The following is a 17811-nucleotide window of genomic DNA, read 5'->3' as shown; positions in this document are numbered from 1 at the left end:
GTGAGTAAAACCAAATCCATAAACCGAAAAACCTACAAAAACTGATGAAACCAAAACCCAGAAACCAACAGTTTTGGTTGAGGTTTTTCAAAAACCAAAACTTTTGGTTTGGGTTTGCTTTTTTATATGGTAAAACCGAAAGAAACCGAATTAATCAATTATATAAAAATATACATTATATACACAATATACATATATAGTGCGTAATCAAAACACATGAAGCGAATGGTTCTAGTGGTTAACATGTTGTGCCTTTGAACCTAAGCTTTCACGTTTGAATCTTGGCAAATACACACTTGATTTATTTTTCTACACACCTTAAATCTAAATCACATTGTTGGAGGCTTGCAACCAGTACCCTCTTCAAGAATTATAAAACAAATTATCTTTTCTTATAAGCACAATTCATCCCACATTGACAATTGGATCGAAAATCAGTGCCTCTTGGTGCTTATATAATATGTCATGCTTTACTTGGCTCAAAGGCATCCAAATTCCTTAAACAAGGAAAATCGAACCAGGAACCAAGAAACCGAACCCATTGGTTTGGGTTCTAGGTTCGGTTTGGAATATTTTAAAATTGATGTCACTGATTTGGGTTCGGTTATAGGTCAAAACCGACCCACACGGACCCATTCTCATCCCTACAAAATACCATTCATATATACAAGGACTCGAGTCTAACAACAAGTGTATCAATTAAACTACTTCATGACACTTGTACAACTTAATGTATTATGAATAGAAATGATGACACACTCTCCTCTCAAACACCAAATAAGGTATAATTTTTCTATTTTAGCATCGTACTTTCAACTAAGAAAACCCGACATCTATTACATTATACTTACAAGCATTCAAGTACATCAAATTGTAACTCTTACAAACCATCTCATAGAATGTTGTCATTATTAATTATGCTTAATTAGCAATGAAATACCTTCTTATCTTTGATACCACACATGTACCACGTTACATGTTAAGGTAATATACTTCCATCAATGCAGTGCACCTATTATCCTAAAATGTCTTTTATTGCAACAAGACATATGTTTCCAACAGTCCCTAATAATATATTAATCACAAGTTCATAAAAAACATGGTTGAAATTTATTCGTTTCATTCCTTAAACCAGTTAAGTCAATGTACTATCATTTGTACTTTATCAATTCAAAATACCATTCATATGTACAAAAACTCAAGTCTAACAACAAGTGTATCATGTTGACTACTTCATAAAAATTTTGCAACTTAATGTATTATGAGCAGAAATGATGACACACTCTCCTTACATACAACAAATAAGGAATATTATTTATATTTAAGCATCGTACTTTCAATTAAGAAAACCTAGCATCTACTACGTCAAACTTACAAGCATTCAAGCGCATCAAATTGTAACTCTTACAACCATCTCATATAATTCCACCATTACTAATTATGCTTAAATAGAAATGAAATACTTCTTATCTTTGATACTACACATTTACCACATTACTCATTAAGGTAGTATACTTCCATTAAAGAAACATACCTATTATCCTAAAAGGTCTTCTCTTGAAACAACACATATGTGTCCAACGGTCCTAATACTATATGAACCACAAGTCCATAAAAAACAAGGTTGTTATATTTCACTTACCCTTAAAAGAATAATATCTCAACAGAATCACTTATGCAAGAATATGAGAACATCTAAGTTTAAATTTTAACTTTTAGTATGTGAATCATAACCAATCCCTTAATGATATCTTTAATGAACTTTAACCAAACATGCTCCTTTATTTTGGGGTTTCTCATCTTTATCATCAAGTCTTCCCATAATCGTATATACGTTTTACTCACCCATTCAATAATGTAATTGATGATAATACATTTGATGCATCAAGTATGATACATTAATCATATTGTGTGCGTAGTAGCGTACATTATATTTATATACATTATGGTTCCAAATTTCTTCCTAAACTAAGGATCATGCTTTCACCAAACCAAGAAGTCTTTTCTATGATGAGACTTCAGTAACACATGAACTCTCAATGAGGAATCTCATCATTTGATTCTCAAAATTCATAGGTGATGAGAAGAATAAAACCTTACTCTACAAATGATGACTTCAACTAAGATGTGGAATCCATTTTAGAATTGTTCTTGAAGCCTTTAGGATCTCCAAATAATTTCACAAGTGATCTCCCATGTTTTCTTACCTTAAAAAATATGAAACAATAAGGCTAAATATTTTAGAGTCGCAAACTTTTTAAACCAATCAATCAATGTATTTTGATTCATACTTTATTCCTTCAAAACACCATTCATATCTACAAGGACTCAAGTCTAACAACAAGTGTATCATGTAAACTACTTCATAACACTTGTGCAACTTAACATATTATGAACATAAATGATGACACACTCTCCTCACTTACACCAAATAAGGCATATTCTTTCCTATTTAAGCATCATACTTTCAACTAAGAAAACCCAACATCTATTAAGCCATACTTATAAGCATTCAAGCACATCAACTTGTAACTCTTACGAACCATCTCATAGAGTGCCACAATTATTAATTATGCTTGATTAGCAATGAAATGCCTTCTTATTTTTTATACTACCCATTTACCATGTTACTCGTCAAGGTAATAATATACTTACATTAAAGCAACATACCTATTATCACAAAAGGTCTTCTCTTGAAACAACACATATGTGTCCAACACTCCCTAATAGTATATGAACCACAAGTTCATAAATAACATGATTGTTACATTTCACATACCCTTAAAAAAAGATTTTCATCAAAATCACTTATGCAAGAATGAGTGCAAGAATATGAGAACATCTAACTAAATTTTCTCTTCCCGTACGGGAATCACAATCAATCCCTTAATGATATCTTTACTAAACTTTATCCAAACACACTTCTTTATTTAGGGGTTTCTTATCTTTATGGTCAAAGTGTTCCTAAATTCTTATATACACTTTATTCACGTGTTAACTGAAGGGCATGCAATTGATGATACCATGCTTTTCACCAAACCACAAAGTCCATTCTCTGAGGAAACTTCAATAACAGGTGAAATGTCAAACATTCTCAAAACTCACAATCAAGTTGCATACGACCATATTTTATTCGTAATATATCGACCATTTGTCATGCCCTATATATTTGCATACCATTTATCATACCCTATACATACTTAGAATCCGCATGGATTCCATTAAAATATCAATGACTCACTTTCTCAGAAACTTGACCCACTATTGTGAAGGCCATTTCAAATTAAATTAAACAGCAAACGTAATAGGCTACTTAAGTTGTTATCATAATATTGCATAAAAACAAACTACACCTAATATTTGGGGCAATAGTTGATTTTGCACAGCACAAACTTTCCATTAATCACGACATTCATATAAATAAATTAAAAACTTGTCAAAATTACAACTCACAAGTAGCAGCTGCGATGCGATGCGAACCCATTTGAAAAAAATGGGTACTTGATTTCTTTATGTTCTATAATAAATAAATGCATGTAGTTTATCCTATGGATACAAAAATGTAGATAAGAACCTCTCATTGAGCCTTTGGAAAACTTTTACCCTATAAATCAACACCAAAACCTTAGAATCTACACACATTATCAAATATCAACCACTTGCTGAGTCATCCTCACTGTCATCGCTATCATCGCTGCAACAGACAAATGGTTATAATAAAAACTTCAATACATTGAATGGCTATTATCTTTAAATGTGAATTCTAAATAAACAGTACCTGTATTCAGAAAGCTTTGATATCCGTCTTGCATCTAAGCCAGTAATATATTTTTGAGCTGCTTGAACATTTTCGGTCCCTAGAAAAAATTTTACATAAGAAAAAGAAACAAAATATGATATTATATATAGATATAGATATAGATATTAGATATACCTTTTGTTAACTGAAGGGCATGCAAGGCACATCTTTCAGCTGCGAGTCTCACGGGTGTGCTTCCATCTTTTAAACATTCAGCAAGCACAGGACCATATACAGTAACATGGATTGTTATCATGCTAGGGTTTGCCTGCATTAATCAAGTTAACCTTAATGTTAATAAAACACGTTTTTTTTTAATATATTTTAAAAAATAAGGGAAAAAAGTACTTTTGCAACTGCTTTAAGTGCAAACAATGCCCTCCTTCTGACTTCACTGGAATCATCCTGCATGGCAGAAGCAATGGAGACAAGAGTGGCCTTGTGTGCATTTGAATTGGATGGATCCTTTTGAATTTGATGAAGTAGAAGCCTTCCTAATGCTTTAGTTGATGTTTCACGAACAGGAAACTACACAAGCAAAAAAAAAATATATCAGAAATTTATCAGGAAGTTTTTTTTAATGTTTTACTATATTTGACTGAAAGTTGACCAAACCTTTTCATCGTTCAAGCTATTTTTGAGGCAGTCTATAACTACTGTGAATGATGGAGATGCTGATATTACAGTAGGAATGTGTCTTAGCATGGATGAGATTGTAAGAACTGAGCCATGCCTAGTGGTCCAGGTAGGCGATGAAGCATTTTCCGGGAGTTCCTCTAGTAATTCAGAAATTTGATCATCCTCCAAATACTGCAATTAAATGAATAAAAGTTAGCGGATAATAAAATACTATTATTAACTGTAGTAAGTTTTTTTTTTTTAAATGACATGAACCTCACCTCTGATATTATGCCTAGAATTCTTGCTGAAGAGCTTCGTATTTGGTCATCATCGTTGTAGATCAACTCCTGTAAGAGATCGAAAACACGTGTCTTAACAGGACCACTAACACTCTTTCCAGCATGCTTGACAACGCCTTTTAGGGCGACCAGTATTGCCTCGCGGACCCCACCTTCTGATGCCTGTAGGTTGGATAGAAGATCCCCAACTAGGGGATCGACTCTTGTGCTTAGTGCACTAAGCTTACCAAGTGCGAGAGCAGCACTTGAACGAACAGTCCTGTAATTTGACGAGAATGCCCTCATGTAAAAAGGAATACAGGTAAACAAAAGATGGTAGTAGAAAAGGAAATCTTACCTTGTGTTGTCCTGCAGGCATTTGACAAAGGTGGTTTGTAGCTGAGGGAGAAAAGGTTTAAGAGCCATCCCACCTTTTGCTATTATGATGGTCAAAGTTGACAAAATAGCACTTTTCACTTGCCATGGGAATCGATCGCCTATAATTCGGATCAGAGGCCTGGAATCATCATAAACAAGTCAAGCAAAACAAAAAAAAAAAAAAAAAAAAAAAAAAAAAAAAAAGTAGAATTAAATAAGAGACTAATAAAGTCCTAGGAAAGCTAGTTACCCTGTAATAGGGATAACAAACTCCTTGAGTGCTTTTTCACTTGTTACTTCAATTAATTCTCCAAGACCTTGAGCAGCCTGTTCTCTCAATTCTGCAGACCCACTTATTAGGCCCTGAAGGTATATGGGAAGCAATGGTTGAAGAGCCTTTGGGAGACATAACCCAGGTATAACAATTGGTCCACCCTATATGTCCATCAACAAATATTTATTTGTGTTAACTTAATTAACAAAGCAAAATCATGAAATAATTATTATTGAATATAAAGTGAACATATATTTAACCTTCTTCTTTCTACGTTCCTTGTCTCTAGATGTGGATACAGCATCACGAACTAATTTTATATATGATGGGAGAACTTCTTTCGGGACTGAACCAACAACTCTAGACAGTGCCTCCCAGGCAGCCTGTTATGTATTATATATAATATAAAGGATGATGTTTTATATAAAAAAAAATAATTAAAAAAAAAAAAAAACAGTAAGATAAATGAAACATTACCGATACAGTGGCAGAGTCTGTGTCACTTAGTAAAATGATCAAGGTGGATATCATATTTGGAGCTTCATCCACCAGATACAATTTACTGTTTTTGAAAAAGTATCCAAGTAGATATGCAGAACTGCGCCTAGTTGAAGCCTGCAAGTTTAACAGCATATGTCAGAATCGGATTTATAGAGTTGGAAGAGAAAAATTATGATATATTCTACAGAGCCTTACCTGGTTATCTCCCACCCCCTTGAGAAGTTCTGATATCAAATACTCAGTCCCTTCATCATCAATTACCAACACCACAGTTTCTGCAGCCTTCTTTGCAAGATTTTGGACCTCCTATATTACAAATAAAAGCCAACTTAGCATGGAAATGGAAGCAATTTTATCAAGATCACTAACAACTTCATACCGCATGATCATCATCTCCCATGGCAGAGAGCAAAGCAGGAAGAACCGTTGAAAGATGAACATTTAGACCAGCACCTGCAACCTCTGCAACTGCTCCTATAGCATGTGCATTGAAAGCACTGGAATGGAAAACATGTTCCCATCAACAGTTAAGCATCATATATATAATCAAAGTGTTTAAGTAAGAGAGATGGAAACTTGGATGCCAGATACATACGAGAGAGGGAGATGAACAAGCTTTGGCAATATATGAGGCAACACAGCTGCTGTTCGGACACTGTCATAATTCCAGGCAGCTTTTTAGTATTTGATACATGTAAATTGTAAGATCATCTTAAAACTATAAATATCAATTGTGGTGCTTGATACCTCAAAATTTGTTTAAGGCCATCAAGGGCGGTATCTGCCATGTCATCATCTTCCAAAGCACGGAGGAGTGTTGGGACAATTTCATCAATTGCTTGCATTCCCGCACTCTGCAGATGCATAATTAACATATAAGAAGCAGAGTACAACACAAATGATAAAAGGCAGTTTTAAAATTTGCTAAAATTAAAAGTACCTTGTACAGAGTACTAAACGCAAGCCCTGCAGATTCACGAACCTCAACCTCACTGTAAGAGAGATAGATTTCACTTTCACATATCAAGTACCTACTGAAACTAACAAACAGAAGGAGAAAAAGGTAAAAACACAAATGTACCTATCACAAAGAGCTGTACGAATGGTGGGAATAAGATCATCCATGAAACTTAACAGCTGGCTCCTACCAGCACTAGCCATCACTTCACTCAGTCCAATGCAGACACCCTGTAGATCAAAGAACATTCAGCTTTTTGATAATTATAAAATTCAAGAATTAAATGATGAACAGGAAAAAACCAAAGAGAAAATAATATACTTGTCGTCTGCTAGAATCAGGGTCCTTCAAGCCTTTAGATAATATAGGAATAACCAAGGGAAGCACTCTCTCCCCGAGCTTTCGCACAAGCTCACCCAATGCTCTTCCAGCAACCTTTACAATATCAAGCAAGAATTTAGTTTCCAAAATATGCAACAAACTTAGAAACAGATATAAACAAAAATGACAGACCTGTCGCCTTTCTGAGGATGATGAAGCAAGGGAACTGATAAGAGTATTCATCAAGACTGGCATTATCTCCTTGAGAGTCTTAGGAGTATTTACAACTATAGTCTTCCACACATGTAAGGCAGCCTATAGGAGAGGGAGAATAAATTTCACATATCTGGCAAACTGAAATGAAAACAAAATATTGAGATGGATAATATGAATATCCTACCTGGCGAACTGAGAGGCTGACATCTGTTCGAACCATATAGAGTGCAGCAAGCACTTCATTACGCTTCTCTCTGCCAAGAACCTCAATGATTGCACGACCTTGTGCTTCAGTACTGGCACCTTCATCATCACTGCCACCTTCAAGAAGTGCTTTTCCAGAAGTCCCAGCAACCTTAAATAAAAGATCACCCAAAAGTTCCACAGAACTTTGACGGATTCGCCAGTTATCGTTAAATATCCCGTCTTCTACAGCTGGCAGAAGCAAAGGCAGTGACCTGGCATATTTACAAAAAAGACCATCAATATAATGAGACTGATAATTGTTTGACAATTGGCATTATTTTTGTAATTCGTTTTATCAGTCATGCAAGTAAATGAAACAACTTACGTTGTAGCATAATGCTCCACCAGTATGTGTCCAGCTCCAAGTGCAGCCTCACGTACAGATTCGTTTTCATCCGCAAGACCTGATGACAAATGTGTGTTTTATTATATTAATTATATGCTCCAATATAGAAAAGTGCATAAATCTAATCTAATGTATTATAAAAACTAAAAGAATACAAAAGATAAAACTTACCATCTAAGATGGCTGGTAGCACTTGCTGTAAGTAGTTTTGGAACTGCACACCCAATGATCTTGGCAGATACTACAAGAGAAATAATCTTATGAGTATAAATGTACAACTGATATATGATACAAAGATAATGAGAATGAAACCAGTTGAAGAAGCAGCTAACCTTGAAAAGGGTCAAATAACCATCACGTACAGGTGCCCTTTGATGTGAGCAGTTGCGTATGATGTCAGGAAGAAGGTGTTCAAAATATTCTGTTCCAAGAGCAGCCACTACCTATAGAGATGAATAGACATTCTTTAATCCCCATATAACTAAATTGAAAATTGAACAAAAGAATCAGAATTTCTGATTTATAAAATAAGCTAAATTCTGACCTCACTTAACCCTTGAGCAGCACCAGATCTTTCAACATTACTACCGTCAGATTTGAGTGTGTCTAGCAACCATGGAACAAGATCCGGGAAGTTCTCTTCTCCCATTCCTCTTATCAGAGACCCAACAGCTCTAGCTGCTACAGATCGAACTTCAGGAATTGGATCCACTAATACCTGGTTTTAAGTGAGATGCATTAGATAACATTAGTATGATTATTACTAAACATACATAAAGGATACTCATACTATACCTTCTTAATTTCAGGAAGAAGCAATCCTATATAAGGAAGCATATCCTTTGGGTCAGTGACTAGTGAACACATATTGCCAGCAATTTGTGCAGCTTTCTTTTTCGTTTCGGCACTCCTCTCCCTCAAACCACGATGGACAATGGGCACCAAAAGGGCAAGTGAAGGAGCATCAATCGAGTTTATAAAAGTTGTCTGTGAAAGATCAAGAAACAACCAACAAAATAAGAACTTAAAGCATAAAAGTAAAAATAAAAACTATGTGTTGTTACCTGAAGAAGAATATCCAGGGAATATTTTGTATGGTCATTAGGGTCTGTAAGACCCAGCAAAAGAGTTGGCACAAGGGAGGCGATTTCAGGATTCTTAATCACACTACCAACCTATAATGCAATAATATATTTACAATATTACAAATTTACATCCACCCACAAGCATAGAAAGATATGAATGGTAGATAACTTGCAAGAATATAGTCAAACCTGCTGGAGTGCTGTCTGCCCTGCAGACTGAACTTTCGGATGCGTATCAGTTAGCACCTAAAATCAATAAAAAAAAAAAAATTAGAAATTTGATTATATTAACTAATAAAGATGTAAGTCAACATTGTATTTCTGTCCAAAGTACCTCAGTCAACTTTGGGACAATCCTAGGTAGACATTGAGAAAGTTGCTGTGGAGCACAGTATGCCATGGATCCAAGAAGTTGAACACTACTCTGTTTTGTCCTCCAAGCTTTATCTTCAAGACCCTGAAAATATCATGAAGTTATAAATCATATAAGAATCTCAAATATCCTGCTATTGATAACAATAAGGAAAAAGAGAGGGACCTTGAGAAGTGAAGGAAGGAGAAGCTTCATCCCCTGAGCAGTAAGCTGAGACATCATAGCACGAGCAGCACATTCAGCAGCTTCCCGAACAGCAACAACTTGATCAGAGAACGAAACTAAAAGCAATGGTAATAGGTAGATCACATACCTGTAACAGAGAGACAGTGTTATCTATCACACATAGAATAGAAATACATAAATAAATAAACAACTTACGGTTCGAACAATTTCCCAAGCTTTTCACAAAGGCACTCAAATGCCAGCAAAGATCCTTCACGACATTTGGCAGAATTCCTATTTGCAAGTCCTTCACGAAGAACAGTAGCAACTCCATATTTTTTCAAACTAGATATTCCAAATCCTTTGATGACTCCAGCAAGTCCAAAAGCTGCTCCACGACGTTCTCCGTATTTCTCACTCTTCATAAGCTGATCTAACAGCCTAGTAACAAGTGCCATTGCATCTTCCTAATGCCAAAAATAAAAACAGCAAAAGATTCAATTCAAAATGTTTCAGATGTACACTACTGTACTTCTATTGGAAACACTAGTACATACTTGCTTTGATTTCATCAATGGAGACAGGCAGCTTGAGACTGCCCTCTGTACAGCTTCTGATGGGGTGTTAATCACCTCCAGCAACTTCTCTACAACAGCATGGACCTTAGGATCATCCTGTACAAGAAGAAGACGTTAAAAGAAATTAAAAAAGTAAAAAGAGAGACCTTTAAATTTTAAATTTACTTCTAAGTGATTGCCAAAATCAAACCTTAGACAAATGTTTCGCTAATGCTCCAGTAAAGATCACCACGCCCTCACGTACCAAATCATATTTCTCTTCATCCGAGGCCTAAGAAAGATTATATATTAACTTTAGGAGGTTCATACTCAATCTCAAGTGAAAACTTTGATTTACAGCATATACTGACCTTTTTGTTCAAGTAATTTTCAAATATAGGAAACAAAAGTGAGACGTTATCTTTTCCATGTTTGTCAATGATCATGATACCAGCATTAATCATCCTTCCTCGAACATCAGCATTGGTATCAGCCTGTAGTTGAAATCATCAAAAGTTTGAACGCTGCATTTGTGTAATATCTAATCTAACTATCAAAAACTTTGAACAAAAAATTAAAACTTTACCAAGGCTCGAGATATCAAGAAAGTCATAACAACCGGAAGGTCTTTGGTTCTAAGTACATCAGCTGCAGCATGTAAAGCCAATGCAATCCCTTGTCTCCCTAACCAACCAGAATCAATCATATCCTCACCAACGCCACTATCACGGATATAAAGAGAGAACAAAGTCGCAAGAGATTCCTGCACAAACATCAATCTGTATGAGAACATATATATAACATATTTAAATGAATCAGATAAGAGTTGGTAGAAAATAGTAATCACCTGTAAAGTATCTGGGTACTCATCTAATACAGCAGCTAATGCATCAGACGCAGCCACACGAACATTATAATTCACATGAGAAAGAGCTCTAAAGAGTCCAGAATAATCAGTCCCAAATTCATGGTCATAACGATCCCATAAATCCTCAGCCACTTCAGCCACCGACTGCATTACCATATAATGTGGTAAAGACTTGATATAAACTAATGATTTCCATCTAATACATGATTAAAAAAAATTGAATCTTCTACCTTTTCGGGATCATGTAAGGCGATCCAAATGCTGGTTGCAATTTCTACATCTTGAGGAACAGAACGGCTGGATATAGCTGGAATGCACTTTGCAGCATTTAAACAAGCTAGTCTAACATGAAGGTCTTTCGCATAAACACCAGATAAAGCCTGAGGGTAGAAATGTCAAGAAAAGTTAGGCGTGTAAGGGAATCAAGAAAATATGATTACATTGCTAATAATTAAAATGCTACATACAGGTGCTACTTCTTCAGATTGCAAACCAAGACACAACTCATTTAATGCTGGTCCAACAGACCCTTGATAGGAGGGTATTGCCCCAAGCACGTGATATAGAACCTGCCAAGTAGCACAGAGTACCCATATGTTAAGCAAAATAGAAATAAAAAAGAAAAATAAGTAATAATGTGTAGATAATTAGAAACTTAACTGAAAGCATTTTAAGTCTGGGGAGGGGTAATATTGGATCCATATGTAGGAAAAGTATCCGAAGTACATCACCATGAAGCCGTGTCTTCTTAGGAGATGACAGTATTCTCTCCATTATCTATTGAACACAAGTACAAGAAACATTAGTCTTTCTCAAAATCTTATATTGATTAAGGTCATGTGATATGAATAATTAGTAATTCTTACCGGAAAAACAAAACTAAAAGAATCAACTGGAAGGGGGCCATATTTGCATGATACAGATAATCCATGCATTACTCTCTCAAACAGACTCAATGACTTGTCACTGTGACCACCCTCACCAAGTGATGAAAGTTGATCCCATGAAACATGAGGTTCAGTTGTGGCAATTAGCCTTAAGACAGTAGCAATGTCGAACCCCCAATTAGAAAGCGGAGGAGCAAGACATTTTGCTAGCTTCACCATTGTTTCATAAGCCACCTCATTAACTATGGGGGATTGCAGTAATGGATTCACAAATTTGACCTGAAATATAATCAGAAGTGAATCAGAATCGAGAAAGATAGCCAATCTTATATCTGTTATATGAAATATATAAAGACTAACCAGTGAGAGTAATTCACTGTGTGTGAAAACAGGATTAGCTATAGCCATTGCTCCTAAAGCTTTCAGTAACAAGGAAAGATTCTTCTGTATATTCATGACCTTCTCACGGACATTAGCTTCCTCATTAAGCTGCACCTCACGTGCCTCCTCTTTTGATGTCTTCTGTTTATCTAGATTAACCAAAAAAAAAAGCAAAATATAAATACATTTGCTTATGTTTAAGAAAGAGATAAGAAAAAATAAATCACTTGCCAGGCTTTTTTGTTGGTTTCCCTGCATCTTTCTTCCCCACACCAGCACGCTCTTTGCCACCAGTGTCTCGCCTTCCAGAAGAATTGGAGTTGCCATTTTCCTGAACATGCTTTATGTCATTACCATTGCTTAAGAAATCATATTAGAAGAGAATTAATGAAAATGTGATGTCAGTGTCATCACCATGTTGTCATTGTTCTCATAAGTCTTGAAGCGGCCTTTTGCTTGTTTTAAGTTATTAGAAGCTACAGACTCTGCAATATAAACGCCTTGCTCAGTGGATAGCATCCCTTCAGGAGTATGAAAAATCTGCATCAAATCATGAAATTATGAAATTCAAAGAATAAGGAAGGTTTTATTTTCAAGCATGACTGGTGTTTATATTATGCTCACCTGAATATCATTTTCTGATAGCAAATCATGTGCACCCCGATCAGGGAAACTCTTCAAGTGCTGAAAATGATCAAATGTCAAGTGATGTAAAACAGTAAAGTTGCTTTGAATGCCAAAAATGATCTCATTCTGAAGTTTATTGAGAAAGTTCATAAATAAAAACAAAAATTACCTTTTCAAATTCTGCATAAACTTCTGCAGGAGCTATGGTCATCAAAGTTGACAAAGCAAGTACAGCAGCTTCTTGTTCCAAATGACTAGTACTCATCAACCCCATTGGTCCAAGCAAACCCTATATATTATATTTATTCCACAATCAAGAGTGAATATCAGTCACACTAGCCATAAAACCTTAATCTTAAGAAAAAAATTACTCCTCCCATAAAATTTCCACAACCGTAGAAACTACAATTACCTTACACAAGTGACTGACATCAGCCATTATCTGTCCGATGACATCAAAACCATAAGCTCGCAAACACTTCTGCAATCTCTGATAAAAAGAAAATAAAAAAGGGTGACATAAGTCATCAGTATGTATAGACACCGGACTAATAGTAAAACACTTAATGTGTCCAACCAAACATTTCATTTACTCTGTGCACCAAATAGAACCACTGCTATAAGAGTTAGCTCACCTTCCAAACTGCATCTTTTTTTGCTGTGCCAACTAGGCATGGGTGATGTGAGCAGAAGATAAGGCGTATGCATGAACTAGGTGCAGCAGCCATAACACCGGATGATATTACCATTAAAGCCTTCACCAAAACCTCCACAGATGGAACAAAACCAACTTGAGCATCCAATGAATTTTCTGTTTCACTATAAATTACATAGTTAAAAATCAATGTGTATTATTTAAACACAAACCATTGATGAAGTTAAAAACATAAGAATTAGTACCTTAACTTTGCTAATACTTTTTCCCCAACAACTGTGAGGTGCTCTGAATATTCAACTAGAAGTGTCTCAAATAGTTTTGGAGCAGCAGATAGAATCTTTTTGGTACAACCATAAGCTGCTCTTCGTACATCCCAACTTGAATGACACAGAAACATAAGTAAAAGCTGCGGTATAAAAAACCAGGTTATAATAAAGATTTTATACTGATAAACCAAATTTATGATACAGCTTCATAGTAATTCACCTGCATGAGTGATCTCACATTAAGAGTCTCAAAAACTCTGCAAAATAGGTAATGGTGATTCTCAGCATTAATAAAAATAATCAACATGGCTAAATGTTGCAGAAATAAAAAAATAAAAAAAAAAATAAAAAATAACCTGTGAGCATGATCCATAAAGAGTGTCTCAAGTAACTCGATAGATGTTTCACAGTCCTCCACTGATAGTTTCGAAACCTAAACATCAATCACATTAGATAAAAGGTAAAAACTACAACAAATGTGCATCTATTAGCTAAAAATAAAAGTTACCATAGCTACAGGGACAACTGAAGGCTCATTCTGTGAAATCAAAGACAAGACCTTTTCCTTCGACACAGTTTCATCTTCAGAAAAGAAATTCAAAAATTAGTATTTTGAACAACCACTTTTAGCTGTCAGTGGATATAAGCAAAAGAAAAAAAATAGAAAAGAGGTTAAGAGTACAACTAATAATAGAAATCAACACCTGCTTTTATATCAGAAGCTGCAATTTTCATCACAATCAGTAATGCATAAATACCATCCAACCGTTGTGCTGCTTTGGTAAAACCAGTTTTTACCAGCTGTATAAGAGGCACGAGCAAAGAAGATATCTGGTAGCAAGCATCACAAAAACATCAGCCACATGAAAACATTCGTGAAAAATATATTCAGATATCAACATTCAACACTAGTTAGTAAACTTAGTTTCCTTACAGGCAAAACTGCATCAGCATTTTTACATATGACTCGTAGGCATCGAAGATAACCTCTTCTTAGTGATTCCTTCTCCTTGAGACCTGATGCAATAAATGAAACAACTTCTGGCCTAATAGCATCTATAGATCTTGCAACCCAAGAAGCTAAGGCAGTCAAACATGCAAGTTTTACCTCCTCATTTCCTGGAAGTCAAAAAGTCAATCAGATAACTGTACAAGATCACGTACAAACACAAAGAAAGTATGTAGTATGCACCCACCATCATCCTTGTAAGTGGTCAAAAGAAGTCCACAAACAGATTGAGACAAACTACTAAGATATTTCCCTTCAGGACATGTAGACAATTCCTGAATGGCATTTATCATGCCAACTCTCTGGTATGGAAAAGCGAGTCTTCCTTCAGACCCTCCAATTATAGATTTCACAGAACCAAACATTGACTCAGCAGCATCAGGATTACTTGACTTTTGACTTAAACATTTGACAATATCCAATGCAGCAACTCTTCTTCCTTCATCAGCATGGCGAGCTTGTGATAATACCACTGACAGAATCTCAACAGCATACTTACTCAAATCCAGGTTAACATGTCTCAAAAGAACCCCAATGGATTCCAAAACAAGCTCAGGGTTCCTTTTTAGCATCTTCACAGATGAAGGAACAATGATATTCTTAAAGTCTTCGTGTGAGAAACGGAAAAATAACGCACGGAAAGCTTCACTTAGAGCTTTTGAAGGCTTATCCTTTGTGTTCAGAACTGATTGCACATACATATCAAGATACACTGGCTTCCATTGATCAAACAGTGATGGTTTTGAAGTTGAAAAATCCAACATTACACATAGCATCTCTGGACAATTTTTATATGAGATTCTTCCACCTTTTAGTTCCTCCATGTACAAATTGAAAATATCAGGCGACTGAAAAGCATGGAAGAAAAACAAATGAAGAATTAATAAAAGAGGTATTATAATCAAGCAAGATGCATAGATAAGGTTCACTGTTCATGTCAGTTGTTGGAAACAAACCTCTAAAAAGGAATGAATAAAAGCTTTTTTGCAAGCCCTGCGTTCATGAGAAGACCCTTGTATGCTAATTTGAAGAAGTGAGGCTTGTGCTGCTGAAACTCTGCTAAATGCATTCTTTGATGCGGAGATAAACTGAGTTTTACAAAGAAGGATGCATGACCAGCTCATAAGTCTAGAGCAGCCAACATGAGACTGAACCTTCAACTGTTTATCCATGACTTGCACAAGAGCTGCTGCAAATGTTTTCATAAATACAACCTCACTTAAAGATTTTATGATTAAATCATCCACGGCTTTCCTTGACCCTCGGTCATCATAAATATACAATGTCGTGAATATTAAATCCACCAGTTGTGATGCTGAATCTGATGACATCTCTGCATAGTGAAATTGAGTAAATGTTTAGACAAGTAGAGAAACAAACAGTTAAAGATGGCAATAATTGTGGCAAAAGACACAGACAGGGCACAACTTTGCTCGAAAGTAACATTAACAAAAATAAACAAACGGACATTTACATTTCCTAAATTCAAGTTGCATACGAAGATAATACCTTCCTAGATTATCACCAAATAAGAAGATAACAATATAACATATCAAATGAAAATCAAGGAAGCATATAGGTCCAAGTTAAAGTAGAATTAGCATGCAATGACCTGAATTAAGTAAGATAGAAGGAATCTCGTTGCGAAAGATCCGAATCCGCTTCTTTGTAGATGAAGTCGGGATTGAAGATGCAAGTGAAACCCACGGCTCCATTGAACTCGGCAATCAAATAACTGATCCTTTTCAATCCAATATAATTTTGAAGATGATCCAGCTTACAAACGTCAGTGAAATGTTCTAAGATAGGTTGGGGTGATGGTGTGTTGTATTTGGACTATGGCGGATGGTTTGTTGTTTTAGGGTTTTAGTAAGCCAATTACGAGAGTGAGCAAAACCAAACGCACTGGTGTGCCCCAGCCTCATGCGCCTCATTTCTCTTTTTCTTTTCTTTTTTTCTTTTTTTTTTTATATAATTAGGGTATTTGACATCAAAACATTATAAAGTCTTTTGGCTTAATCGGTCCCTCGTTAACTTTTTTGTTCTTTAAGTCCAATAAACTAAGAAATAACTTATTAAAAAGGAGGAAATAGAAGGCAGGAAGGCCTTGGTAGTTTTTCCGTTAATGGTAAAAGGTTGTCACATAGGCATCATAAAAAATTTTACAATTTTTGTCATATCTTGCTTATAGTGGTATTTATATTAAAACTAAAAAAGAAAAAATATTACGATGGCCAATCAGGAAATAAGAAAATGTTTATCATTGAGATTTGACATCGGTGGAAATTCACTTATGAGATTTACCATTGGCAAAAAAAATGTTAGGGTGTGATGTTCACTACAGGTAAAAGTGTCACATAGGCTTTTACCATCGGTAACAGCCTCCCACACCGTATAGCCTTATACTCGATTTCATTGTTTCAAGATAAGTCAACAATTTAGATAGATATCAACTGGATTAATGAGGCCACGTAAATACGCATATGCCCTGTGTCTTAACCCTCACGATATTAAACATATACACCATGGGTTTGAGCAACTCACTCTTGAAATATCATTCCCCTTTTACGAACTTCTCTAAATAAAATGGCATTGGTATCTTCTTTATCTGACCATTTGCAATTTTGTCTAGTGACGAGAGTCCCCCACCTTGCTTATGTCCTACACAGCCTCGTGCAAAACGACGTGAATCATTGAATGATATTAATCCCTCCATGTGTTTTTCAACTACGCAAAGTATATGGTAAGCTCTAACTCGACTCGAAGCTACTACATCATGTCGTTAACTAAACCCCTACTTTTGTTTTAAAAAAACTAATTTCATAGTAAAAACCTTAATTCCGATAATTAAAAAAATGCTTTTATGTAGATTTCTCCCAATAGCTTGCTTTCTTCAAGAGGTTAGACCCACAAATGAATCAATATTACAAAGAAACTATTTTTGGCTTGAAGATGATGGTCAAGAACATGACTAACATTATTAGGCTTCAACAGAAG

The 17811-nt window shown here is 35.5% G+C and overlaps 1 protein-coding gene across 1 annotated transcript; it reads right to left on the bottom strand.

The window, feature by feature from the left end:
• Positions 1–3393: 3393 nt before the first annotated feature.
• Positions 3394–16702, bottom strand: ILA (putative protein kinase regulator ILITHYIA). The gene is made up of 54 exons (XM_078973645.1): positions 16427–16702; positions 15771–16147; positions 15002–15662; positions 14740–14924; positions 14510–14636; positions 14314–14387; positions 14162–14238; positions 14026–14062; positions 13782–13945; positions 13517–13700; positions 13294–13371; positions 13051–13170; positions 12879–12938; positions 12669–12794; positions 12486–12585; positions 12234–12403; positions 11853–12152; positions 11647–11763; positions 11454–11555; positions 11217–11366; positions 10966–11130; positions 10705–10881; positions 10490–10612; positions 10330–10410; positions 10119–10235; positions 9778–10028; positions 9562–9709; positions 9358–9480; positions 9213–9269; positions 9003–9113; positions 8734–8925; positions 8483–8656; positions 8271–8381; positions 8110–8179; positions 7918–7996; positions 7531–7804; positions 7323–7445; positions 7131–7244; positions 6933–7039; positions 6792–6843; positions 6599–6705; positions 6447–6506; positions 6231–6348; positions 6047–6157; positions 5828–5965; positions 5611–5733; positions 5327–5511; positions 5057–5215; positions 4699–4978; positions 4415–4609; positions 4148–4327; positions 3935–4067; positions 3779–3857; positions 3394–3694 (listed from the first exon to the last, which is right to left on the bottom strand). Exons 1-54 carry the CDS (start codon positions 16527–16529, stop codon positions 3652–3654), a joined length of 7872 nt encoding a protein of 2623 aa, XP_078829771.1. The 5' UTR covers positions 16530–16702; the 3' UTR covers positions 3394–3651.
• Between the last annotated feature and the right edge of the window lie 1109 nt (positions 16703–17811).

This window comes from Lactuca saligna, chromosome 9 (assembly GCF_052625555.1).
Source record: "Lactuca saligna cultivar CGN05327 chromosome 9, ASM5262555v1, whole genome shotgun sequence".
Lineage (NCBI taxonomy): Eukaryota > Viridiplantae > Streptophyta > Magnoliopsida > Asterales > Asteraceae > Lactuca > Lactuca saligna.
This window is presented reverse-complemented; position numbering and strand designations above follow the sequence as displayed.